Source organism: Columba livia, chromosome 14, assembly GCF_036013475.1.
Source record: "Columba livia isolate bColLiv1 breed racing homer chromosome 14, bColLiv1.pat.W.v2, whole genome shotgun sequence".
NCBI classification, from domain to species: Eukaryota; Metazoa; Chordata; class Aves; order Columbiformes; family Columbidae; genus Columba; species Columba livia.
The window spans coordinates 4,169,969-4,195,398 of NC_088615.1; the positions used below are offsets into that span (position 1 = coordinate 4,169,969).

Consider the following 25,430-nt stretch of genomic DNA (forward strand, 5'->3'; position numbering starts at 1 on the left):
TGCATTTTATTCCAGAAAATCAAATCTTGAGATTTCTAATACAAAGTTTCTCATTTTTTGACTGCTTGGGGCTGTTTGCTACCTTTCTGTTGCCTCTGTGTTTAATCACATGACAGCCTGAAAAAAGACCCAACACTCTTTTTTCCCCATTCTACTGATGTTTCTCTTTTATCTAAAAGAAATAAAAAGCTCCTTTGCCTCCGGCCCATGGCAGCCACCGCTTCTCAGCTGTGCTCCTCCGGGAGGGGACGCCTGGATGCCCTGCGGCTGCTTCTGCCTCCTGCCTGTGACTCCTCTTCCCCATGACTCCTCTCTGTGTGTTTTTGGACCCTACCCAGAGCTGCACAAGGACAGGGGAGGTGGTTTGGTGGGAGAAGTCCAGGCAAGCACTGCAGATCCCTGTATGCTCTCCCACTGCTCACACGGGGATATCTCCTATCTGAGAGAGCAGATGTTGGTTAGGAGCTTCCTAAGCAGTTTCTCTTGCCTCCCAGAATTACTGCTTGGACAGAGAATTAAATTCTCTTTTGTTGTCGGTTTAGGGGAGAACAAAACCAAATGTCACCTGGAGAAGCTCCTGCTGCTGCACCCGTGGGGCTGGTGCTGCCGCAGGACCCAGATTAGCCCATCAATAAGAAAGCCACTGTGGTCGATGGTCCCCAGGGGGATTAGATGGGTGATCGATGTTGAGATTAGCTTGTATGGCAGCTGCGGTGACAACAGCGACCCAGAGCAGCAGCTTCACCCTGCCTGTGCTTGCACTGAGCCAACCCATCCCCATGCTCCGTGCACTGAGCAGTGTCGGATCTCTGCCAGCCCAGCAAGGGGCTGGGGGGCAGCAGCACTGCAGACAGCAACTGCCACAGATGTTCTGTATTTTGGATTTCTCCCCCTTCCAGCCTCGTTAGTATTGAAATTAAAAGCAAGTGTTTGTGAATTGGTAGCTGTTCTCCAAGACCCTAATTAGCAAATCTCTTCATCCCCCGGGGCTGCAATCTAATAATAAAAAAAAAGCCCAACACCCAAACAAGCCCTGAACCTTGTTTGATAGATTGGGAGTGCTACTGGAACAGTCGGAAGCGGCTCTTCCTGCTTAGTATGGTAATTAAACACTTCAATTGCAATTATTTTTGCAATTAGATAAGTCTCTAATTGTTATCATAGGTGGCAGGGGTTTGGGTGTGTGTTTGCCAGTTCTTCCTCCCTGAGCTGGAATAAAGTGTGGATGCTACAGGCGATCAAGGCCTGCTTCTCTCTGGCTTGTTTGGAGAAGAGTAGTCTGTGTGGACTCATTTCCTGCCTCTTTGCAAAGGAAGGTGCTGATCAGGTAATTTCTCCTTTTACTTTGGGGTGCTCAGCCTGGGGGTCTTGTAGCTCCCTGTCCCTAAGCCATGTGAGGGAGGACTGGGGAGGAGACATTGCCTGCCAGGGCATCACTTTGCTGCAGGTCTCTCCCTGCTCAATGGTGCTTTGGTGGGGCTCAACACTACCTGGACTGGGGTGGACTGGGTAGCACTGGGGGCTGGGAGGGTCCTGGGGCTGCAGCGCTCCCCCCCCCCCCCCCCCCCCCCGCCCCGACCCTCGGTGCTCCTTGGAAGCCATTTGCTCTTTGCAACCACTCCTGGAAGAGCCCAATCCAGAGAGTACAAGTGGTGGCTGCTCAAACTAATGCTGTGGTCGCTCTGGGGGTGGCGGGGGGGACACTGCAGAGCCCATCGGGATCCGGTGTGCCGGCTCGGAGGGGAGCCCTGCCCGAGCCCCGGGTGTTTGGGGCGCCGAGCCCGCTGTGTTGGTGGGTGAAGCCCCGTGGTGTGGGGTGGCCGGGCGGGCAGGTCTGTCCCCGGCAGCAAGCAGGGGGAGCTCCGGGCCCGCGCTGCCGCTGCGCCGGCCCCCGCGCACCGGCAGACCCGGAGTGGGGGGCGCGGGGCCCGGCAGAGCGGGAGCACCGCCCAGTGCGCCCCCGAGTGTCCCCTGCTCCTCCGGGTCCTGTCACTCCCCGAACGGGTGTCAGTCAGCCCCGCCTGGCCCCGTGCAGGGAGCCCTTTCCAGGCACCCCACCCGCCGGGAGACCCCTGAAGTTCGGGCAGGAGTGTTCCGGAGCAGCTGGAGGGGCACCTGAGACTGAGCTCTGCCCTCACCCATTCCCTCTGCCAGGGTAGAGCCCTTGTATACAAGAAACCATCTGGTCTGGGGGCTCAGCACCCTCCCTTTGCAGGGGGATCCTGCAAGCAGGGATTTGGCTGTGCCCCACTGTGCACTAGGGATGCTGTGCCCAGGGGTGATGTGGCTCACACTCGCTCCACGAGGAAAACACTTGCCCTGCAGCACAACAAGGGATTCTTGTTGGTTCCTGTCCTACCTGGTTGTCACTGCCTGCTGTCCCCTTCTTCCCACCAGTGCAGGGACCAAAGGGGGATTGTCTAGCTGGTCTCACAAGGCAAGGACTTGTTGGGGGGGTACCAACCTTGTCTGTGGTGGTTACAACCCATGTCCAGGGGGCTTGTGCTGTGTGTGTTTGGGGTCTGTACCAGTGGAGGGATTGGGATGGGAGAGCAAGGTATAGGGGGACAGAGAGACTATTCCCAGGACAGAGCACACCCAAATAAATCAATCATCTCTTTTTTTCCCTCTGTGTTAAATGGATTTTTTTTATGCCATTGATGACTTCTGCACCAGCTCAGTGCAGAAACATCCTGGTTTGGCCATCTCAGTGTTGGGCTGCTGGGGAGGGTAGAGCTTAGGGACAGACCCTCAGTATCTCCTCATGGCTCAGCAGGCTCCAGGGCCTCTCCTTGCAGTGGGGCTGGGACAGGGGGTATGAAACAGGGACAGCCCTGATGACACCAAAACCTCCCCAGTGTGTGAGGCAGTCTTGCACCGGCATGGATGCTGCAGGACTGAACGCCCTGTGCATGGACATCCAGCGCTCAGTGTTGCTGACAGTTGCTGTGCTGAGGCTCCTGCCGCATCACCTGCCCCTCTGAGGGATGGAAGTGTCCCTTGGATAAGGCACCAGGAAGGGTAGCACCTGTTCTCCCCTTTTCCATCCTAGGCTTGTCTGTGTGGCCCCAAGACCTTGACTGCAGCCCCTTTTCCCCCCACCTCATGCCCTCTCAGCCAGACCCAGGGCCTGGGGAGGGCACCCCCATCCCAGCCCTGCTGCTGAGGCCACATGCTGGTTCTTGACCCAGCTTCTCAGGCAACCACAGTGGGCCGGTGCAAGGCTTGATCATGGAGGTGTCACAGCCCCAATGGGGCAGCAGGGAGGCTCTTCTGCAGCTCTTCTGAGGGCTCTTCAAACACACCACCCTCCTGGGAAGAAACCTGGGCAGGCAAAGGCCTGTCCAACAGTGTTTAGGGATGGAGCAAATGCCAAGTGCCAGAGCAGGAATCCTGCAGGGGAACAGAGATGAGGTTCAGTGGCTTTGCAGGGTACAGGTGGGTCCATCTCCCCCCTGTCTTTCCTGCTCTCCAGCATAAGGGATGCTGCATTAAGCACCTGCTGTGCCTGGGCAGGACTGTGGTGTGATGCTGTGAGGATGCTCTCAGCAGATTGTGGCTGTATGCTGAGTACTGACATTTGGGCAGAGCTGAACAGGCTCCTGTCACCCCAGGACCCATCATGCAACATCCCTCTGAGTAATATCACTTTGCTTTGTGGCTTTCTCTGTCTACTCTTCCCATCTGCTTGCGCCAGCCAGCAGTGGTGGGTTTGTCGCCTCTGCAGATAACTTGATGAAAGTTGATGTCGTGGGGTCAGCGATGATCTGCTCCTGGGTGCTGGTTCTCCCATGGCCCCTCTCCCTGCCACTGCATGGGCTCGGGGACTCTTTCAGGAGGTGACTTGCATGAGGTGACATTTCCTGTCCCCCCCCCCCATGGCACAGGGAGGAAATCTGTGGCTGCACCAGGACCTCAGATCTGCAAACCTCTCCTCCCAGAGTGATTTTGCTTCATTCTGCTGATTAGATTAGCAGCCTCTGAGGGGATGGCTGATATTTTGCCTTTACCTCATGGAAACTAAATGTGTTTCAGAAGATACGTGCAGCACAGAAAGGGAAAGCACGAAGCAGAAGAGCTGGAATTGATGTCCCCTCTCTGCCCCTGCTGTCAGGCAATGACAGCAGCAGAGGTGACTCTGCCTGGGGTGAGCACTGTGTCTGCCCCGGGGGGGTTCTCTGTGAGCTGTTGTGCCTGCCAGGCTCGGGGTTTCATGCTGCTCTCTCTCACGGGGCAGCACTGGGGCTGTGGCAGTGCCACTCCAGGGAGCAGCCCCTGCACCGTGACCTCTTGCTGAGTGATGCTTGTGCCTTGGTATGTGACATCGAGGGGCTTGCAGCCCAGGTCACAGGGACTGCCCTACGCTGCTCCTGCCACCGTGCTCTCCAAGCCTCTGGTTCTCCCTCTGCTGACAGGCAATGGTGTTTCCAGAGTGATTCACGGGGAGTGCCTCTGAGAGGTGCAGACACTGTGCCCCAGGGTGGGGGGCCCTGTGCTCTCCTGCAGCAGCTCCAGCTCCCGCCCCCAGCTGCATGTGCAGGCAGCACTGGCTCTCACCATCACCATGACCTTGGCTAAGGTTAGCAGCGCTCAGTGTGCAGCGGGGACAAGTGTACCTAGCTTTCAGCACGAGGGTGACTGTGTTTCGCCTCCCAGGGCACAGTCAATATGGGAGAGCCTGGGTTATCAGCATGCAGTGTTGGAGGGAGAGCATGTGGAGGTCAGGGTGACCTTGCCTCACTCTTTTTCAGAAGGGCTGCACAAAGCAGCTCTCTGGAGCTGAGAGGCATCCCCTTGCATGGCAAATATGTCCTCCAGCCCAGCACCACTGGGAGAGACTGGCAATGCCTGGTGCAGCATCAGCCTCTCACCCCAGAGCCCTGCCAGCATCCCCGCAAAAGCTGTTTGCAATTTATGCGGAGCTGATGTAGGCTTGCATGAAAATGAAGCGTGCTGGAAATCCACAATCTGAACGCAGCTGTCTCTGCAGCGTGTGGAGGGACAGGCAGGATGCAGGCACCTTCCAGGGCATTGCAGGGCAGTTGTGTAAGCCCACATCTCCAGGGCAGCCAGGGGGTGCAGAGCTTTGTGCACCTCCCCTCTGCTTGGGGCCAGGTTTGGACAGAAAATGGTGCCAGAGAGAGGAGTGAGGATGCACCTCTGATGGTATTGCCCTCTGCACCAAGTAGCAGCCGGATGGCACGGCTGGACCAGGGAAAACGCAACGGGTACCGCAGGAGTGAGAGCTGCCTCCTCCCCTCATTTGCACCCAGAGACCTCAGCCCCATACTCACCCTGCAGCCCTCGCCTCTGCCATTGCGGTTCTCCCTGAGGAAAATTGAGTGTTGTCCTTTCAACCTCACGGGATTTTGGAAGAGGGCAGCCAGGAGCTGAAGGCTGGGAGATGTGGGTCATTGGGCAGTCGGCTGGCTGCAACTCATGGGAAAGCTCCGGTGCTGGAAAGGGTTAAATTTAACATAACAGAAAGAAAAGAGAAGAAAAAGAAGAGATCATTTGGTTAGTGCCAGCCTGGTTGGGCCGGGCTTTTCTTTGTGGAGCACAAGGTACTGCTTGCTTGGCATCTGCCCCTCAAGGCTGGCAGCTGGGGCAGGCATGTGATGATGGGGACAGTGATGCTTTCCTGCGGGAACTGGCTTCTCTCTGCCCGTATCTTGTGGCCCAAGCTGCCTTCAGCACAACTAATGTGTGCAAGAAGGTGATCCAGAGCCACTTGCTGAGCTCCAGTGTTTTCTGCCTTAAAGCTCCCTGTTAGTGCTGGATGCTCCTTCTCTTGGGCTTTTTATCTCCCCGGAGCTCAGGCACTGGTCTCACAACCTACAGCTGTGCCCAGTGCTCGGCATCTCCTCTTCAGAGTCCTGTCCTGCTGCAGTGAGGCAGGTTCCTGAGGTCCCTCAGGTGTTGTATGTACAAGCAGTGCTTTCCGTTACTAATTTTGTGTGAAGTGAATTGCCTTGGTGCCTGGTGGGGGGAAAAAGAAGCAGCTGTCTTCCCTTGCATCCCTGCTTGACCCTTTGCATCCATCCTACCTGGTCCTCACCCATGGAAATGCCTTCAGCCCTTTAAAGACTGCAGTGCTACCATGGCCCTTTGATTTCCAAAGCAGCGATGACTCTGACTTGCTGTTCCTTCTCCTGGCACCCCTGAGACCAGCTGCAGTTCTCCAGTGTTCCCGCTCTTGTTTGCTGATTTTTCTCTACGCCTCATAACAGGAAAGAACATTGTTATTAAGGCCAACGGTTCTAAACACTGCCAGTTGTGCTTTCCCCTGATTAACCTCATGGAGCTGCTCTGAGCAGAATTCTTCTGCACTCTTGTCCTTCTTATTTTTGGAGTTATGATTTTGTGGAGTGATTCATGTTAGTCTTCTCTGTTCTGGTCGGGGCAGACAACTGGGATGACTCTGCAGAAGGGAGCCGGGGGGAGAAGAACCAGCTCTGTTCATGCTTGGGGTGAAATTGGCTGCCAGGCTTTTGGTGTTCAGGCAAATCCTCTGTCCACCTGTTTTGTGTGCTGTTAGTTGATCCAGATCATCTGCCAACAGCAGATGTTTGTATGTCTGACTATAGAAAAAAGGGCTGGAAGTGCCTCTACGTGATCCTTGGTGCATCATTTCCGTGCAAGTCAGCAAGATAAGACGAGAAGCAGAGAAAGTAAAAGTAGTAACTGATCATTTGGTCCTTGAGCAACTCTTATCTGATTGTGAGCAGAAACCAGAGCGGAGGTGCTGTGTAGGTTGGAAAGGAGATATGTATTTAGAAAGGTTAAGTTTTTTCCAGTGCTTGAGTTTTCCTCTCTTGCTTCCCCATGGTTCCTGTGTTCAATGTGGATCTGCACTGTTTAGCAGTGGCTGCCACTTGCTCTCTTCCCTTCAACCTCCTGCGCCTTTGGGAGCAAATCCAGCTGGGAGGCTCATTTTATCAGTGAGGGAGCTTCACCCCCCAGGGCTGAGGACAGTCTGGAGCCATGCGCCGGGTCCCTGCGCAGGGACTTTTGGCAAGTCTTGCTGGCACCAGGCACCCATGTGCTGAGAGTTTGGGGACAGAGGTCCCTTGGGTGCCACTGACCCCAGTGTGGGCTTTGGGTGCAACTTGTGTAGCAGGATCAGGCCCTCTGGGAAACCCAGGAAATCCATGAAATCAGTGACCTTGTCCTCTGCCCAGGGAACAGAAACCCATTTTTTCCTCCCTTACAGTAAGGCAGCACTTGGAGAAACTGTTGACATTTTTCTTCTCCCTTTCAGTTGCACAGGGAAGTCCTGCCGGCCCGTTTCCCACCGCCAGCTCTCCCCAGCCAGCTGCAGAGCCCTGGTGCCTGAGCTCCCAGTTTGCCCAGGAGCTGCACTTTCACATGAGTAAACAGCACAGCTCGCTCTTAGTCTATATATCTGCAGAAGCATGTCAACCACGCCAGACCCATGCTCTTAATAAGTTTTTATATACACCTGCAACTACGTTTACCAGATGTTATACCTTTGCACTCTGTTGGTTCCTTGGAAGCTGTGAAAGCAGCCTCAGGAGCTGCGGTCTTGTATTTGCACTCATCCATCCCTTTGTATCTCCTGGGGCAGACTCCCCCACCCCAACCTGTCCCTCTGCCTTGGGTAAAGCCACATCTGAGCCCCAGGGGAGGCCTGATGCTGGCTGAGCCTTTTGGATGGTTCTGCCCTCTGGTTCACCTCCCAGCATTCTCCTTTTGGTGGCTTGAGACTGTGTTTCTGGGACAGCATCAAGGGCACGTGCCGCAGGAGAGCATGAGCGCGGCTCCTTTGCTGGCACGCTGGGAACGGGCAGTCAAAGGACTCCTTATCTATGGATGGAAAGTTTCTGGGCTGCTTATCAGGCACTGCCTAGAAGTTAGATTAAAGTCTCGGGAGCAGCAATTTGCGCTGTGGCAGGCAGCGTGCTTCTCCGTTCTCCTTCTGCTCAGGTGGGTGAATCCCTTGAGTGAGGTAGGGTATGGGTGGCCGGCCCTGTGGGGACATGGATGCCCAGGGAGGGGACTGGTGCCACAGCCTGGCACAGAGCTCGCCCGCCTGACACCCGTCCTGCTCCCTTGCTGCACCCGCACCCTCTCGAGGGGCCTGATCCCTGTGATATGCTTGGGTAACGCTGAGGGAATTTTTGGCTCTAACTTTAAATGGGTATTTGTGGTTTTGAAAACATTGGCTGACCTAATTTTGGCTATTCCTGCTCTGTTCCAGAGACGGGAAAGGAACTTTTTGTTGGCTGAATTAGCTCCTGATGCAAACTGACAGCCGAAATGCTGAGGGTGTGTGGCTTGGCCAGGAAGGGAAACTGCTGAGCTGCTCTGCAGGGAGCTGGGGACCCAGATCCTGGCTCCTGCAGGGACTCGCAGCCTGACTGTGGTGTCCCCACTCTGTGCCCCAGTGCTAACACCCTGTTGCCCCCCCTGTGGTGGACGGTCACCTTTCTCAAGCCCTGTGCAGCTCTGCTGTGTGCCCAGGCTTTGATGGCTGCCTGCCGCCAGAGAGTGGGACACGGCTGGTTTTTGGGAGCAGTCACAGCTAATGGCTGCACCCCCATTCTGTACAGCAACTTCTGCTGGCAAAACTGTCCCCATTACCCTCATTCAGCAAAGCCAGGGAGGTTTCGTGCTCCCTGTGGACCAGGTGGCGATTGCAGGAGTGACCAGCCATGTGTGAAGCTGGAGTAGCTGGACCTGTGGTGCCAGCAAGGAGGGACGTGAGCTGAGTCTTTGCTGATGCTGATGAATTTCTGAGCAGCTGCTAAGAGCAAGAGTTGCCTGGGCAAGGATCTCCTGCTGGGGCATTGGCTTGTTGCTTAGAAGTTCAGGGACAATGTAGGGTCTCCACCTCTGCCTTTCTCTCTGGGGATGCACCTACCATCAAAGCCCCGCAAGTAAGAAGGCTCTTACCTCTTGAGGGCTCCGTCGATCAGCAAGGTCTCCTTCCCGTTCCTCATTTCCAGTTTCAGGGGTTTACCCTCCTGCCTGCCCTGGCCCTGTCTGCAGTTCCTGGTCCTGGACTGGGCCTTCTGGAGGCGGCGGAGGCAGGAGCTCCTGGGGTCCCCAGTCCTCCAGCAGCGCAGCAAGTGCTGGTATGCCTCCCGAAAATCCCTGTTGAGTGTCCCGTAGAGGATGGGGTTCAGGGCTGAGTTGGCATAGCCTAGCCAGAGGACAATGGACATGGGTGTGCCTTTCACTTTGCTGTCCCCCCATACCCCTCGGTACGTGAACACTGTGAAATAGGGGAACCAGCACACAATGAACGCTCCCAGCACCACTGCCAATGTCACGGTGGCTTTGTGCTCCTTCACCATGGGCGGCATGGGAGCATTGCTGCTGCTGCACCATATGTGATTTATCCTCTTGGCTTGCTCCCTCGCTATCTTGAATATCTGGTAGTAGGTGATGCACATGATGACCAAAGGGATGTAGAAGGTGAGCAAGGCGTCCACTAGCCCATACACAGGGTTCACCTCCAGCATGCACTCCTTGTTGCAGTTGGGGGCTGTGTTTTGCACTGCTGTCCCGTTGGTGTTCCAGCCCAGGTGGATGGGTAGGAAGGAGACCATCAGTGAAACAGTCCAAATAACAATAAGACCCACAGCCACCCGGAAGGAAGTGACCAGCTGGCCGTAGCGGAGCGGAGTGGTTACAGCAAAGTAGCGGTCCAGGCTGATCATGAAGAGGTTGAGGATGGAAGCCGTGCACAGCATGACATCCAGGCTGGTGTAGATGTTGCACAAAGTGCTGCCAAAGGGCCACTCTTTGGCAAGTTCGTAGAAGGCAGAGAATGGCAGCACCAGGAGGCCCAGCAGCAGGTCAGTGATGGCTAAGGAGACGATGATGCAGTTTGTCAAGCTGCGCAGCCGGCGGTCAAGGGTGACGGCCAGGCAGACGATGATGTTACCGCAGAGAGTGATCATGATGAGGATGGCGAGGCAGGACCCGACCAGCAGCTGTAGTGGGAAGTCCATCCTTTCTTGAGAGGCTGTTTGATTGTAACATGGATCCATAATGCAGTTGCATGGATGGAGAAGCCCTGCTCTCACCAGCTTCAAAGCTACTTGGAATGAGCCTCTACCAGGCAGCCCTAGAGCCCTTTCCAAAGCTACCTTGGGCTTACAGTGACCTTGGAGAACACTGCAGCATCACTTCATGTGTTCAGCCTTGTATGCTGGGAACGATAGAGTCTAGGGAGAGATGTGGCCCTCTGACTCGCTTGTGCCCGTTGGCCCCATCTGGGGTCTTGGTGCTGGAGCTGATTCCCCCACGGCAGCTGCTGGATGGGTCTCAACTGCTCCCTTTTCCTCTCCTGTCTTCTTTCCTCTGAGTGACCGTGGGGTCAGGTCCCAAGGGGTCCCACGTGCTCTGTGTGTTTGGTTGATGACAGCAGTCAGCAGTGCCTCAGCAGGGGCAGAGTTTTGCCACCTCCTGAGGACAACCTGTAAAGAAAGCACCAATTCAGAGCTGCAGTGGGCAAAGGTCCTCTGAGCTGCCTCTCAAAGCCCTCTAAAAAGGGGACATCTGCACCTCCCTGGATGCTCCAGCCCATTTAAACCTGAAATAGAATGTCCCTTGGCAGCCAGACACACATGTCCCTGCCAGCCAGCCTCCTTCAGTCCCAGGGGTGACCACATAGGGATGTTGAGAGACGGGCAGGGATTTTACAGGCAGTGAGTTCCTGCAGGCTTACAAGAAAAATGAGGACTGGGAGGATATGAGAAGAGAGTTTTCCTAACAAAAGCATGGTGCTTTCTCATATAATCTAGCAAAACTATTCACCACTACAGAATTTCTCAAGTTCTGCTGTAGCTGTAATTCTCATTAAACTTTGCCTTTGTGTCTGCACTTTGCAGCAGTCTGTGCTTGTGTTGGTCCCTGCTGCCAGCAACCGTGCTGGCTCCTGCAGCCTGGAGAGGAAATTGTCGCTCTGCTCAGGTCCCTGGGAGGAACGAGCAACCCATTTGTCGGTAGTGCCATGTCCTGGGGAGGAAGTCGCTGGAAAGCTTCATCAGTCCTGTTCCTAGGAGCTGAAGGGCAGCATGGAGGTTTGATTTTCAGGGAGAGTTTGAATGGAGCAGCTCCTGCTGTGGGACAGGAACACAGGGTGGAGAACATCCCTTGTAGACTTAGATTTTATGACTATTTTCTGTCTGGATGTAAACAGTGAAAAGCCATATTTTGCAAGGGCAGAAACAAGGCAGCAAACCTGTGTAACCTCCCAAAGAACTTTTAGCTGCTGATTACGGTGATCTCCAGGACCACGCTGATACTAGATTCAAAGGCCCCTTGGTTCCTGTGTGATTGCAAGCAATGACCACGTTGGGAAGGCACCTAAAGGGAAACTGAGGCACTGCAGGAGCAAGAAAGAGAGGTGGCTGGGAGCAGGCTGAGGAGCCCAGTGGCTTGTGCTGGGACCCCTATGGAGTTGCCTGTGCTGCAGCTCTGGTGTACCCCATGTGTTTCCCAGGTGAGCTGATGGGTTTCCCCATCCTCCCAGATGTGCTGCTGGGGGACAGCTGTGCTGGTCCCCGTGGATGGTGCAGGACCCAGCACCACAGGCTCTCGCAGCCCTTGGAGCAGCAGTGAAACCTTCCCTGGTGTTGCACAGGCTTGTGTGAGAAAGTAGAGCTGATTGTCCTCAGGGTGCAACAGGCTGCAGAAGTGGAGCAAACAGAATAAACTCCAGGAAAGGAAAAGGTCCAGCCTTGGCGAAGGGCAGAGGTGAGATTCAAAAGTTAAACTCGCACTGCAAGAATAAGATGGTGATGTGGAGCAGGCTAGAATACTCTCCAGATGACTGATGTGTTTGATTCAAGGTTAAAGGTGTGGGGGCAAAGGGAGGCAGTATACCAGGGTGACTGTGTGAGTAAATAATCATTGATTGCCAGGAGCTGTATGGAGAGATGGGGACTGGACCGGTGAGATTAGAGATGATACCTGCAGCCCTGCTGCTTCTGAAGGAATTGGAAGTGAATGACAAGTGATGATCTCGCTCATGGGAAACCTTCTGCTGAGCTTAGCAAACTTATTGCCATATAGCAGGTCCTTTGAATTTGGGTGCTGGGTTTAAGGCTGTTGGGAGAGGGATGCGATGCTTTCAGCTGTGGCGGCAGCGTGTGGAGTGGTTTCTCACCTCCTGCTGCAGCGCAGACTCTTGCCATGGAAAGCTCTTTGTTCGTGCACAAAAGGAGTGAGGAACAAGCTGAGCGCTGCATGCCCACTGACGGCAATGACGGGAACAGGTTGTTCTCAGAGAAGGGTATTTCCAAGTGAAAGGGAGGTTTTTTTTCATTGCTCCCAACATGTGGAAATGGGAGGATAAATTATAGGGGGAGTAGCACACTTAGAAAACTCCGTGGGTGGATTGCAGCCTCCTACGTGGCTGCTTCACCACACATCGGCAACCTGCTCCTGCCAGCAGCTGACATGGGCTCTGCTGGGGCTCAGCTTGGGCTCAGCTGTTGGTCCCAGCTCCAGGTTGGTCCCAGCTCTGGGCACATGGATGCCCTCATCATCTGCTGTGGTGCGGGCAGAGCTGCAGGGCAGCCCCCTGTGCAGACCTGGCCTAAAGTAGTTTTGTTTCTTGTTGCTTTTTCTAATTATCTCAGGGCAAGAAATGGGCATTCTTTTTTTTTTTTTTTTTTTTTGTTATCAGACAGGGAATAGAAAGTATTTCCAAGTGAGATATGAAGCCAGTGGGCTGAGCTGTGGAAGGAAGGAGCAGGGACTCCCAAACAAAGGGTCCAGAGGTGTCGCCATCCCTGCAGAGGAGCCCAGGTAGAGTTGGGCTCTTGGCAGCTCCCAAAGCCCGAGCACAGACGCTCTCCCTGCACACGTGGGCTGCAGGGCTTGGCTGCCTGCATATCCTTGGGACTTTGTTCCTCCATGGGATGGGGCAGGACCTGCTGCCTGGCAGCCCGGATGCAGGATGTTGCAACCATAACTGTGGTGGGGGGGTGAGAGAGTTTCCCGTATCCCTCAGTCAAATTATCTCATGGAAGTGTTTCCCCGAGTGATTGCAGCCTCCAGACATGGCTTTGCAGAAAAAGCGAGCTGGAGGGCTGGCGTAGACGGGGGGCTGTGGGATCAGCCCGCTGCCGTCAGAGCACGGTCCCTGGGGCAATGCACCGAGCTCTCTCCTGGAGCGTTGTCCCTGGTTTTCTGCCCAGGTCACTCAAAGCCACATATAATACCAGGTCCTGTGCCCTCTGTTCCTGTTGCGCTTTGGCAGAGCAAGTTCCTTTCCTCCTTGATGTACGAGTGGAGCAGCTGTTTCCCATGGCAGCCTTTCTAGCAATAGCCTGTATAAATGATACCCTTCCAGCTGTGTCTCACCTGGCAGCTTTTACGTTTACCTGATTATCCTCATTATCACAGCCTGGACCTGTTCCTGCTTCAAAATCACCCTCCTGACGGTGAGGCACCGAAGCAGAGCATCGCTTCAGGGTCATCTTTCTAATGCCTTTTCCAGCAGCCCTGGTGCTATGACGGACACTATCTCTGCTGTGAAGACTTGTCATGTCACATTTGTTTTGTTATAGTCATTCCAGGGTTCCCTAAAAGCTGGATATTTTTCCTATGGTGCTTTCAGCTGCTTAGAGTAGCAATTTTTGCTGTTAGTCCCTAAGTGTATGAGCTTGTGCCAGCCCATTGTGTTTCTGTTAATCCTTGGATCCTCTGGTTCCTCTCCTGTAGTACTTAGACCATTGTCCAGTTCGAAACAGCTCCCAAGTTTCTCACCAGTACATTTTTCTTAGAGAAACTCCCGTTTTCTGAGCCAAGATCACTAATGAAAACCATTAAATAAAATTTATCTCTAGGCTGGTCTTTAAGGAATTCTATTAATAGCCTTCTCTGGAGCATTAAGGAATCCTTCCACTGTAATGTACTATTGCCTCCCCATTAGCCTCCTTACAATTCTCATAGTAATTCCTGCCTTCTTCTGCCTGAATAGATATTTTTTGCTTTGTTGCAGTACACGTTACATTTGATCCACTGTGTTCTCATTTGAAATGGCAATTATCTCCTCTGGGGAGGGGGCTGTGGTTTATCCATGGGAAATTTCTGTTGCATTTTACCCTTCTATTCCTCCTCCCCATCTTTCAGCATCCTTAATTCCAGCACTTTGTGCACTTCTACAGGAAGACTAATGGGATGCAGCACCTGCTCTGGCAGCATAGGTAATACATTTGCTGCTCTCCATTTATGTGCTTCTACTTCTGGCACAATTTGTTTGTTTAAAATCCGTTAAAAGCCTTGGTATGCTGCACCATGAGCGGGTACACGGGCAGAAAGCAGCACTCAGAGAGCACCTGAAGGTGACAGCCTGTCTTGGGAAACGTTTCCCACTGCCCAAAGGGGCATCAACAGGGATGGCTGGGGGGTCAGGAGAAGCTCTGCATAAAGTGTTTTGGCTCCATCCCGGGCACAGGGCAGCTCCGCTCTCAGGCAGACCTGAAATGTCACTCTCCTGCGTTAGCTTGTTTCTGAGCAAAGTGCTGGCGGAAGTCACTTAGGAGCAAAGCTAATTCCCTGGCCCTGCAGAGCTTATAGCAGAGCGTCATGGCTTTTTCTAAAATTATGTTCAAGTGCTTCCAGAGATTAAACATCTGGGCACGCTGTGAGAGGTACTTCAGCCTCAGCAGTGAGATGGGCAGGAGGGTGGGGATTTCTTCTGGTCTGAAAGAGGGTGTTAGAGGTGTGATGGTGGGGAACGGGCAGGACTGGGAGCTGCAGGGACCATGCCAAAGGGCTGTTTTGATCCTCTGCCAGAGCCATAAGCCTACCTCACAACAGGACAAGAACAAATTGGCCAGACTTGGAGCCTGAAGACAATGTGAGAGGGGACAAACGTGAGAGTGATGCAGAAACCAGCTTGCCCTGTTGTCTGTGGAGGGCTTCGGTGAGGTTGTGGGTTTGTTTCTAGTTTATGAGCAACCTGTCTGGCAGGGCTGTGCTCCTTCCCACGCGGTGCTGCACCCCATAGCATCCCCCAGCACGCCTCTGCCCCTGTGCCTGGTGAGCCCCATGGCCGGATCTCTTGCTCCCTTGTTTCCGCTTCTTCCTTGCACTCGCTCATCTCCCCCTGTGGTCCCAGAAGCAGGGCTGTTGTGGGTGCTCGCCCACCCAAGGTGTCCCGTGCCCTCATTTGGGTGGGTAGACACAGCTCATCTCGCAGGCGCACACAGACAGCTGCAGTCTCGCTTTTGCAGAGCTCCTTTGCAACTCCCCTGGGGCTATGGGGGGACACTGTGGTCCTGCCTGGCTGCATCACCAGATGCTTTTGTCCCTGTTCCTTGGTCTCCTCTGGAGCCTGGTCCTCTCTCTGTCCCATCCCAGCCTGAACACTGACTGATACACGGCAGCAATTACAGCTCTGGCATGAGCAGAGGGGCTGGGGCAGGCACAATTCCCATCACCAGCCCTTTATCCTGCTCCCCCGGCAGAGAAGGGCTCTGCAGGTAAGAGGGAATTGGGGACCACTGAAGCAGAAAATCTGAAGAGCTAAGCGGAAACCAGCAGAGCAGTCAATATTTTGAAAGTTTGCTTTGCAGAAGGTGTCCAGGAAAGGCAAAAGTGAAAACAGAGGTGCCGGGCTCATGGGCGCGCTTGGAGCTGCACAAGTTCCCCACAGAAGTCCCTGGGTTCAGGCTCCTGCTGAAGCCTGTTCCAGCTGGGGGGGCAGTGGGCACTGCATACCCCTGGGGACTCCTCGCCACTCCTGTGACAGTGCTACAGCCCAGCTTGGCGGTACCCAGCCCTGGGGGAACCCTGCCCCACAGAGCCAGCCATGCCCCTGGATGGGGCAACCCCTGCTCAGCAGGTGCCACCAACTGCTGGGTTGTTGGGTGGAGAGGCTGGGGTGCTCACAGAAAGGGCTCAGGCAGCTCGGTGCAAGAAGTTGGTTTAGCAACAAACCTCATGGCGGGGCTTGTTGGGCAGAGATGCTTCACCCCTGCAGGTGCTCAGGGAGGGCAAGGCTCTGTGCCCTGGGCACACTCCACCCTCTGCCTCTGATATTCTTGGCTCCCATGGTCCCCACCAGCAAAAGTCACCAAACTGGCCTCTGCTCCAGGCACTGCAGGATGATGATGGCACAAGGGTCTGATGAGAGATACCCTTTAATTCTGACATGGGTGGCCCATTGCTTAGCACACCCCAACCTCAGCGAAGACCCACCATCCCCTCTGAGGTCTCTCCTAGAAAGTGATTTACCAGTGTAACAGCCAAGGAAAAAGTAAGGCAAAAGCTTTACCTGGGAAAGATGCTGCTTTCTCACAGCCCCTGAGCAGGTGGGAGCCCTCGGTGGCTGCGCTGCCTCCAACTTTTCCCCGGTGTGCGTGGCTCAGTTTGGGAAGGCAGGAGTGTGTGCTGCAAGCAGCGGCTGCCGCCTCTCTTCCTTCCCTCCCTCCCTCTCCGTGTACCAATATCCAGGCAGCGCGGTGACTGCAACATGAGTCAGACCACAAGTGGGTGGGATCAGAGCTGTGAACTCAGACACTGAGGTTATCATCCGGCAAATTTGAAACGCTGAAAGTGAGCCGTACTCCGGGCACATGGTGTGTTGGGTTCTGCCGAGCTGTGCCAGGCACAGAGAGGGGTGTGGGATGCTGGCTGAGTCCCACTGTTGCTTCCTCGCGTCCTACCATCACCTTTCTTTAATGTCAAGGTTTCGGGGTCCTTACTGTTTGCTTCCCATGTACAAAGCCTCCATCCTGAGTGGCTTTCTGCTGCAGGCACACACTTGCCTGCTGATGGGAGGCCTGACACTGTCATTTGTGCCCAGCACAAAGCTGGGATTGCCATTCGTGTGAGCCCCTGAGAGCAAACACAGCTGAGCCCGGAGCTGGGCCACTGAGATGGCTAGAGGCCACAGGGAGAATAGAGGCTCTTGTGTTGTGTTGTGGAGAGATAAGGAAAAAGGGGGTGTAGCTGGAAAGCAGCAGCAGGAGGAGGAAACCAGAACCCAGCTGATGCTGGGATGCAAATTTGCTCCTTGTGCAACTCAAGGCAGCCCATGCCAGCGTGCTGGGGCTTCTGTGCCGTGGTGGGGAGAGGATCAATGTGCTCTGGGTCAGTGGAAGGGATGCATTGGGCTGGGAATCTTTCCTGCAAGGTTGCACTTGCCACTGCTGAAAACTGTCCCCTGCATTTGTAATGGCAGGGAGGAACCACAGTGAATGACAAACAGGTAGTGACAGCCTTTCGTGTCTTTCAAATGTTTTGTCTGTGGTTTTCAAAGCACTGTGCAAATAGCAACTGTCGGGCCAGCTGTGCAAGGACCCGTTTCCCCTTTTATCTCTCCCTCTTGAGCTGAGCAGGTCCCAGTTTGTCAGCAGAGCTCCGGTGAAGCTCGGCCACCCCCCATGGCCCAGAGAGGGAGCACTGGCAGCGATGCACTGCGAGTGAGGTACTTCAGTCCCCACCAGCCACTTTGGAGCGCCCCCCCCCCAGCAAACAGCCAGGGACTGGCTCATTACAGTCTGGATGTGGCCCCAGGCTCCTCAGGCTGGAAGGGGATGGATCCTGCTGCTCCCCCAGTGCCCTGCACTGGGAATGGAGAGCACATCCCAGCCTCCATCTCTGCCAAACAGGGATACTGGCAGCATGGGCATGCAGACCAAAATGCCTTTGATGTATTTATCTCTACAGACCAAAACACAGATCTATCTTTAATAAGCTTATGATCTGCTGGAGCCGTAGAGTTTTCCCTGTGATGTATCTGGGTAGCAGAGCCATGGCCTGGCTGCTGGGAGCTTCTCAAGCGGCTGGTGTGTGCAGCGTGTGGCCGCGAAGGGATCCCTCCTGCAAAACAAGTTTCAAATCTGCTCAAGAATGTCTGCGTCAGCTAAAGTCGCTGGAGAGTTGATTTATTCCAGGGCCCCTCACTTGGCTCTGCTCTAGGAGGCATCTTTTGTCTGGAAGACTCGGGGTGGGAAGCGCCATGTAGGGATAAAGGGCTCTGGTTATTGAGGCAAGATCCCCTCTGCAGCCCCCTTGCCTTAATCTCTCCCAATAAAAAGTCCCTGCTGCCTGGGGGGCAGGCGAGGCCCATGGGGTGGGATCTGGGCTCAGCATACTCCATCTTCCCAGCGCCTCTGGGGAGCTTCAAGGGTCCAAACTCTCACCCGGCTTCATCAGCTGCCGCAGGCAGCGAGCAGAGAGGAATGGTTGCACTGTCCCCTCTACACTGCCTCCCCCGGCAGCTGGGACCGGCATCCTGACCCATCCCACCCAGCAACCAGGGGCCAGCTGGGGGCTGGAGCTGGGACCGGGCTGCTGTGCTGGATCCCTCAGTCCCAGCTCTGCAGAAGGATGCTGCATACAGGGTGCTGGAGTGCAGTGATGGAGCGGCCTCGTGCTTGCAGGGGTGTCTGGGTCATGAGGAAACCCACCATTTCTTCAATCCCCTGAGCACAGGAGAGCCTCGAAATCTGACCTTGTGTGATGGCTGGGTGACTAGGGGGCTTCTGAGGGGCTGTATGGGCTGGTGTGCTAAATCTGAGTTAATTGGAGAACATGGCACTGGAGATGTGAGAAGTACAGCCTGTATGGACCATGCACTGAGGAGCAGGGAAGTAGCTGGACCTAGAGCTGAAAGGAGTTGTGATGGGACATTCCTGCTGGCATGGGCTGCTGTGCATTATACATCTGCAGAAGCAACGTGGGAATTGGCAGGTGCAATACCTGCAGAGGCTGCTGTTGGAAAGCATCAGCAGTGGCAAACTCTGAAAAGGTAGGAGGCACTTGAGACACATCAGACCTGACAATTGACCCACCATGTGTGCTGGGGCATCATGACCACCTTGGCTGGACTGCCTGGAGCAGGCAGCATTCAGAGACACTCAGAAACTGGGACATTCCCCAAGTGGGCTGTGCTGAGCTGCAGAGTGAGTAACGGGTCAGAAAATGGCAAGGAGAGGTCTTCCAGCATCCTGTGTGTGTGTGTGGAAAGCAGCAGTTATTAAAGGCTACAGCAATGCTGGGAATTGGGAAAAGTACAAGAGAAGCCAGGGAAAGTCTGGGACTCCAGGAACAAGGGGATGTGAGATTTGGCAAACACAGGAACTCCTGAAAAACCTCAGGTGGGGAAGTTGTGCAGCCAACCTGGGAGACCACGTATGGCAGCTCTGCTCCGAGAAGGGCTGAGAGGCGCAGCTCTGAGCTGCTCTCCCCAGCCTGGGCTGTGTTTGGAAAAGCCAAAGGAGGAGGAAGAGAAGTAGAAAATACCTAGAAAACAAAGCATCTGAGTGCGGAGCAGCTCCTTGGGCAGTGCAGGCTGAGAGGAGCTGATGGGGTGTCCTGCTGGGTTTCAGAGACATTTATGTGAACTCTGGCAGAAGATCCTGGGTTAGTGAAATGGGACTTGTGCTGAGTGGTTTACTCTGGAAAAATCAAAACCAAACAGCCATAGGAAGGTCCTGACCTGTCACAGACTGCTGCTCTTAGCTAAATGTGAGAGGCCAGTAGCTTGCTTGAATCATCCAAACACTTTGATTTCCAGTGAATTTTATACGTAGCAAAAGTAACAGACAGACCTCTTAGATTGTTTTGTTTTTAAAACAAATACTTTCCAGTTAAATCCTGTCCTGGACAAAATGGTAAATTATGACAGAAATCTCCGATACTCCCTGCCAGTGCCTATGTAAGCAAGAGCATACTTGTGGGAAATAAATATTACAAGGAAAGGACACGTGAAACCATCATGGCGAGTCTGACACGGGGCCTGACCGCTGTTCAGGGAACTGCTCCTGCCTCTGTCCAAAGGTACCTCTCCTGTACTGGAGAAGAAAAGGATGCTTGGGTCTTTTCCACCTGCTTGGTTGCTGCAATGCTGATCCCAAGGAGGCTTAGCAGGATCCCATCTGCTGTGATATAGTGTCAGACTATAGAAACAGTCTGTAATATATTTCTAAGCTTCTCTTAGTGAAGAGAGAGGATGTTAGAGATTTATTTCCAGGTTGCTGGTCTATTTGTGTTATACAAAGCTCTCTGAGCTCTATCGAGGACTGGAGGGTGCTGGCTGGCTTTGCACTGCTATGAAGCATCCTTCAGGCAGCTGAAGGATCACGTGTATTTCCAGTGTGTTCAAAGGCCAAGGAGGGTCCCCAATTCACACGAATACAACTGCTCATAAATTAAACTGTGCTGAGGAGAGAGTAGTTTGTATGACTCCAGCACAAGGTTTTTCTTCTGTACAGAGAAAAAGGAGAGGCTGAAGTCCACGGAAGAGGTGACAGTCATTTCCCACCAGACCACAAGGCTGGGGGGGAAGCGGAAGCATTGGCACAGGGTGCACCCACCCGCTGGTGTGCATGAGGTGTCCCCAGGAAGGCAGTGACCTGCTCCAGCTCTGATGAGTGGGTCTTTTATGGGCTTTAGCACTAATCCTGCCAAATGCAATTGTGCATGTCCTTGTTTTCCAGATAAACATTTAATCCTTTTCCAAACACTGCTGAGATCATGGCCCGGGTGATATCTTGTGGCAGCAGGTTAATTTGGGGCTCTGCAAAGCTGTTACCATCTCTGGGGATGGAGGAGGCTGAGCTGCGGGTTGCTTTTGGTCTGGGAGCAGCGTTGGACGATGGGATGCTCTGGGCTGTAGCCCTGCTCAGACCCCTCCCAGCATTTTTGGGCCGTCTGTCAGGAAGGTCAGCCAACTCCTGAGGGAATGAGCTGCCTGGTTTCAGCTTGGGGCCGGTGAAGTCTGGTTTGTGTATTTAAGTGCCTACTCTGAGGCTGTTTGAGTGGTTTAGGACCTCTCAGGGCTGGAAAACGTCTCTTGCCCTGTCACTTTGCAGAACAAGATTGCCTGCTCGAGTCCAAGGTGCTTCTGAAGCATTGCCCTGCAAAGCTGGCAGGAGGTTGTGCTGCCGGGCACGGGGCAGGAATGAAAGGATTAGCAAAACGCTCCCCTGCAGTGGGACCGCCGTGGGGCTGGCAAGGAGCACAGAACTTGGTGCATGGACCTGACCGCAGGCATTGCCCAGGCAGGCTGCCAGCCGCTGCTGCCAGCTCACACCCTGCTCGGCCCCGCGCTGGGACCTGCTGTGCCCTGCCTGCATGGGCAGGCGGGGCACGGGGACGCCGTGTGGGGACCGAGGGATGCAGGGGGAGCGTGAAGCCAATGTGGTGCTGAGCTGCTCCCAGCACGAGCTGAGGAACTGGGCACTGGTGTGGATGGTCGGCACCAGCAGGTCTCTGCGTACAGACCCTGATGGTGAGGGCCACCTGGGGATGGAGCAGCATCACTTCTCTGGTGGCTCCTCGCAGCAAGTGTGGGCAAGCTCAGCCAGGACAAGACTGAGGCTGTGACACCCTCTCTGCAACATGCTGTTCCTCTGTGCCAAACTGCTGTGACCTCCATCTCACATCCCACCGCAGATGGCTTTGTAGGAGTGGGGGCTGCAGCTCTGGGATGCTGCTCCCTGGCTTGCGGTGGTGCTGCAGCTGCATGTGGGAGGGGGTAAAGAAGCAGGAGATCTTTCTGCCCTGACCCACAGTGTGAGTGTCCTCTGCTACAGGTGGGGCTTCTCACGGTCCCAGGCTTGATCCTGGCTCATAGCAGCCTTCCCACTTGTCTCCTGTGTGCAGGAGGACCTGGAGCATCCACCAGAGCAGGCAAAGCCAACTATGACTTTCCTTTTTATGGAGACTTTCCTGGCTGAAAAGCTCCAAGGCTGAGAAGCACACATAATAGAGGCCTCAAGGATATATCCTCTGAGAGAAGACCGATGGTATTTTTAAGGAGCAGATATCATAACCTGCATATCTTCCCAGTTTCGCCACAGGGAAGGAGAACAGGAACTCCCTACCCCTGAGAGGAGAAGTAGCAGCCAAGGGCTTAGACTGCAAAAACTAAAATTAATTCTGACTTACTTATCCTAAGGCACTGGAAGGAATTTCTTAAGAAAGTTTGGCTTGGCCAAAGTCCCAAAGTCAGCACAGAGTTGGAGCACCTGGCAAGAGGCATCACTAGCAGCAGCCGCCCCAGCACCCGTGCATTGCTTTCACATCTTCCATATATACAGCATCCATACACCATGAGCTTCTGGGAACCATCAGCGTGGGAATGGCCATAGTGGCTTGAAATGAAAGACCTGCCATCTAATAGTAATCAGCTATGAATAAAAATAAAGCAGGTGGTGAAATATGCCAGGAGCCTCCCCCTGCACAACACAACGCTGAGACTTGTGACAGGCACTTGATGACAGCCCTGCTGCTGGAGGAGAGCAGATGCTGCTGCTTCAAGGACCGGCTTGCCCTAGGTGGACTCGTCAGACCCGTCCTGCCTTGTATGGGAAGCGTGAGAGCCAGTGTGGTGAGGCAACAAATTCCAAAATATACTTTTTTTTTTCCCCCATTATGGAGCCTGGAATAAGGCCAAAAACATAGGGCTTGAATCTCTCTCCAGACAATTAATTATTGCAAAGAGACAATTTGTTAAGCAAGAGAGGCTTTTAATTTGTAAGAGCTCATCTATTCTTATTGTATCTTTTAAACTGAAGGAAGTGGAGTTGATCAAAATAGACTTGAAACAGAAGATTTTAATTTAGAGGCTACGTTCAATGTGCTGACAAAAATAGGAAAGAGTTCTCTCAGAAGGGCACGCTCCCCCCGAAACCCGGCTCAAGTCTGCAGGGAGTGCTCCAGAACAGCTTGAATCATTACAAACATGACTGAAAATATTTTAGTAAAATTCAGCTGGACTCGCTCAGGAAAGGCAGGACTGTCCCTGTGGCCGATTGCTGCCCGGGTGCTGATCCCCCGCCTGCAGGGCTCTTACCGGCACAGCATGGGACGTCCGAGGGGAGACAGGGGCTTCGGGGGGCCCAAAGTAACCTTTGCAGCCATGCAAGAGGTGGTGGGATCAGAGCTTTGATCTGCTGTCTTTTGTGAAGCCCCATTGAGTTTGTATTATACAAGGGATGGGGCAATTGCTGCAGAGATGAGAGGGGTCCTGCAGACCAGCACAGCATCTGCATCCTCCTGTCTCCAGCTACATATACCCCACAGCGGGACCCCAAACTATGAGGCAGTTGGTGAAGGAAGTGGAAGAGAGCCATGGTGGTCCTTGGAAAGGTTGTCCAGTTGTCACCGTGCACCCGGTGGCTTCTCTGCTTGGTGCTTGGACGGGACCGGCACAGCCCCCTGCACCAGGACGAGCCGCCGTGCAGCAGCACAGGAACCTGCCCAAGGAACGTTTGCAGTTTAGCATCTTTTAATCAGAAAACACAGGTTTTTCAAAGCTGCCAGCCTGCACAGAAAAGGATACGTTTTGACCAGTCTCCTTATTGCACTTGTTCTTTTGAAGTATCTATATTTAGATATCTTTGTGAAGTCTTGCATTGACACTTTTCAAAGAGAATGGTTTGGTTTTTGCTTTGAAACAACTTATTTAGAAATTTGTGCTCATCTGCAGCATAGCAAGTAGGTTGGGCTGTAGAAAAGGCTGGAAATGGAAGTGAAATGACCCTTTCTGTCATTGCTCTGGATGCCTCACTTGCAAAATATATTGACATCTCAACTTTTTCCCCAATTCAAGCTGGGAATGACTCTCTTTTAAGTCTGTGCATGGATGCCATTTCTTATCTAGTTGAAAAGCTGCATGAAATAGCCACTAACTGAAAATTAAATGGTACTTTCCATAAAAGACGAGGGACCATTCCCAAACAAAGAGTTGCTCCCTGGAGAGTACAGGTCCATTGAGAAGGAGCTTGCTGTAGAGTTTGTATCTGCTGGCTGGAGAAGAGGAGCCAGCCCTTGGGCAGTTCAGCTGGAAGCAGGATCGACTCTGTTTGCTTCAGTTTAAAAAATAATAATCTATAATGAAGTGAAGGCAAAAGGGAAAACGGGTAGAAATTGAATTAGTGCTGTGGTTGTTCCAGTACTCGCCTGTGGCCCTCTGCAAGCTGAGCCCCCCAGACCCAGCCTGCTTCCCAGTCTGCGGAGCCTGGAGAGGAACTGGAAGGTGCAATGGAGCGATTCAAGTTTTGGGGGTGCCGGCTTCTTGGAAGGAGGGTGAGAAATTCAGAGGTAAAGCACTCCAAATAAACAAACCGAGGCTGCTGCTGGGCTGTGCAGCCAGAGCCTGTTAGTGATGGGAGCTGCGTGCGGCGGCTCTGCGTGGCAGCATTAGATTAGCATAGCTGATTAGGCATGTTGCAGTCTTGACTTTCTGCTAGCAGAGCTGGGGGGTTTTCCTAAAAATGTCTAGAAATCAGATTGCAGTTGAGCCTTTCAGTTATAGGAAGGAGAATTAGCACTCACATGTATGCTGCAGGCGGGCAGGAACTGAAGGGAATGAGATTTATTTTTGGCTGGCATCAAAACCAGTCCCGAGTCATGATGCTGGGATACTCCCACGATGATGCCTGAAGACTCTTGCTTCTGGATCACCATTTACCTGGGACATTTCAGACTCATGAATGCTGTGAGCCCAATCCTGCTTTGGTGCTGAGATAATCCATAAAAGCCTGGCCCAGCCCCTGCCATAGCCCTGCCAGCCCAAAAGCCCAGCGCTGGTGCTGAGCTGGTCCCTGTCCCCCTGGGCTACTGAGGACTTAGTGGCATGGTGCTCCAGCAAACACTTTAATGCACTTGAGGTAGATTAGATCTCAATTCCTCCCATTTACAAAGGCAATATCTTATCTGCAAGTGGTTTCAGTCTGTCTGGCACCCTTGGGGAAGTGGAAAACTGGCTGATAGACTCCCAAGCTCTGACTCCCCCTTCCCTTGGACTTTGCTCTATGCCTGGTGTGTAGCATGGGACAACCTGAATGGTTTGCATTTGGTGGAATGGCATTTCTTGCCCTCTTGGGTCGAGGTGCTATGTTTTCTGTTCTCCTTTCCCTGTGCTTGGTGAATGTTTCAACGGGCAGGTTTCAGTTTTGGGTGTTCAGTGCTGGGGGATAGAAACCAGCCACGCCTGTGACATGAGCTCACTGCTCTTTGACTTGTGATCTGGAGGGATGTGACATTTCTACATCCATCTCCTTGTTCCTGTTATCCTCATGCCCTCTGCACACTGACAGGACATTAGAAAGAGGTGGCATTAGTTTTGGATCACACACGGACTAACTTTAATCTATACCCCATCCTCTCTGTACAGCAGCTCCATTTCTTCTTTCCTTCATTTCCTCTGATGCTACAGCTAAAACTCCTCTTGTTATTTTCTTCCCATCCTCTGCAAGAGCCAATTCAGCCTGACCTTTGCCAGTTCTCACTTTATGTCTTGGGCGTTTCAAGACATAGGGGTAGGCTGACTTTTTCCTTTGCAGCACAATCCTTTTACCCCATTCCTTATCAGCTCTCTCTGTCCTTTTATGTAGTTATTTCCTTGGCCAGCACAAAAGCCCTTTCTGGGCTTGAAATACATATTCTGGAGATCAAAGGTGCAAGACCATTGTAGGAAACTCACA

The 25,430-nt window shown here is 53.4% G+C and overlaps 2 protein-coding genes across 2 annotated transcripts in view; one reads left to right on the top strand and one right to left on the bottom strand.

The window, feature by feature from the left end:
* LOC102087267 (serine protease inhibitor Kazal-type 5-like) overlaps positions 1-25,430 on the top strand; it is a 109,843-nt gene that overhangs the window by 4,944 nt on the left and 79,469 nt on the right. The gene's annotated exons all lie outside the window — the stretch shown is intronic.
* Positions 13-16,982, bottom strand: HRH2 (histamine receptor H2). The gene is made up of 4 exons (XM_005503617.4): positions 16,265-16,982; positions 8,917-10,448; positions 5,295-5,456; positions 13-3,393 (listed from the first exon to the last, which is right to left on the bottom strand). The coding sequence occupies exons 2-3, from the start codon at positions 10,017-10,019 to the stop codon at positions 5,438-5,440; spliced, it is 1,122 nt and encodes a 373-aa protein (XP_005503674.2). The 5' UTR covers positions 10,020-10,448; positions 16,265-16,982; the 3' UTR covers positions 13-3,393; positions 5,295-5,437.

Coding starts and splice junctions, on each gene's coding strand:
- HRH2 (XM_005503617.4), bottom strand. CDS start 10,019: ATGGATCCATGTTACAATCAAACAGCCTCTCAAGAAAGGATGGACTTC.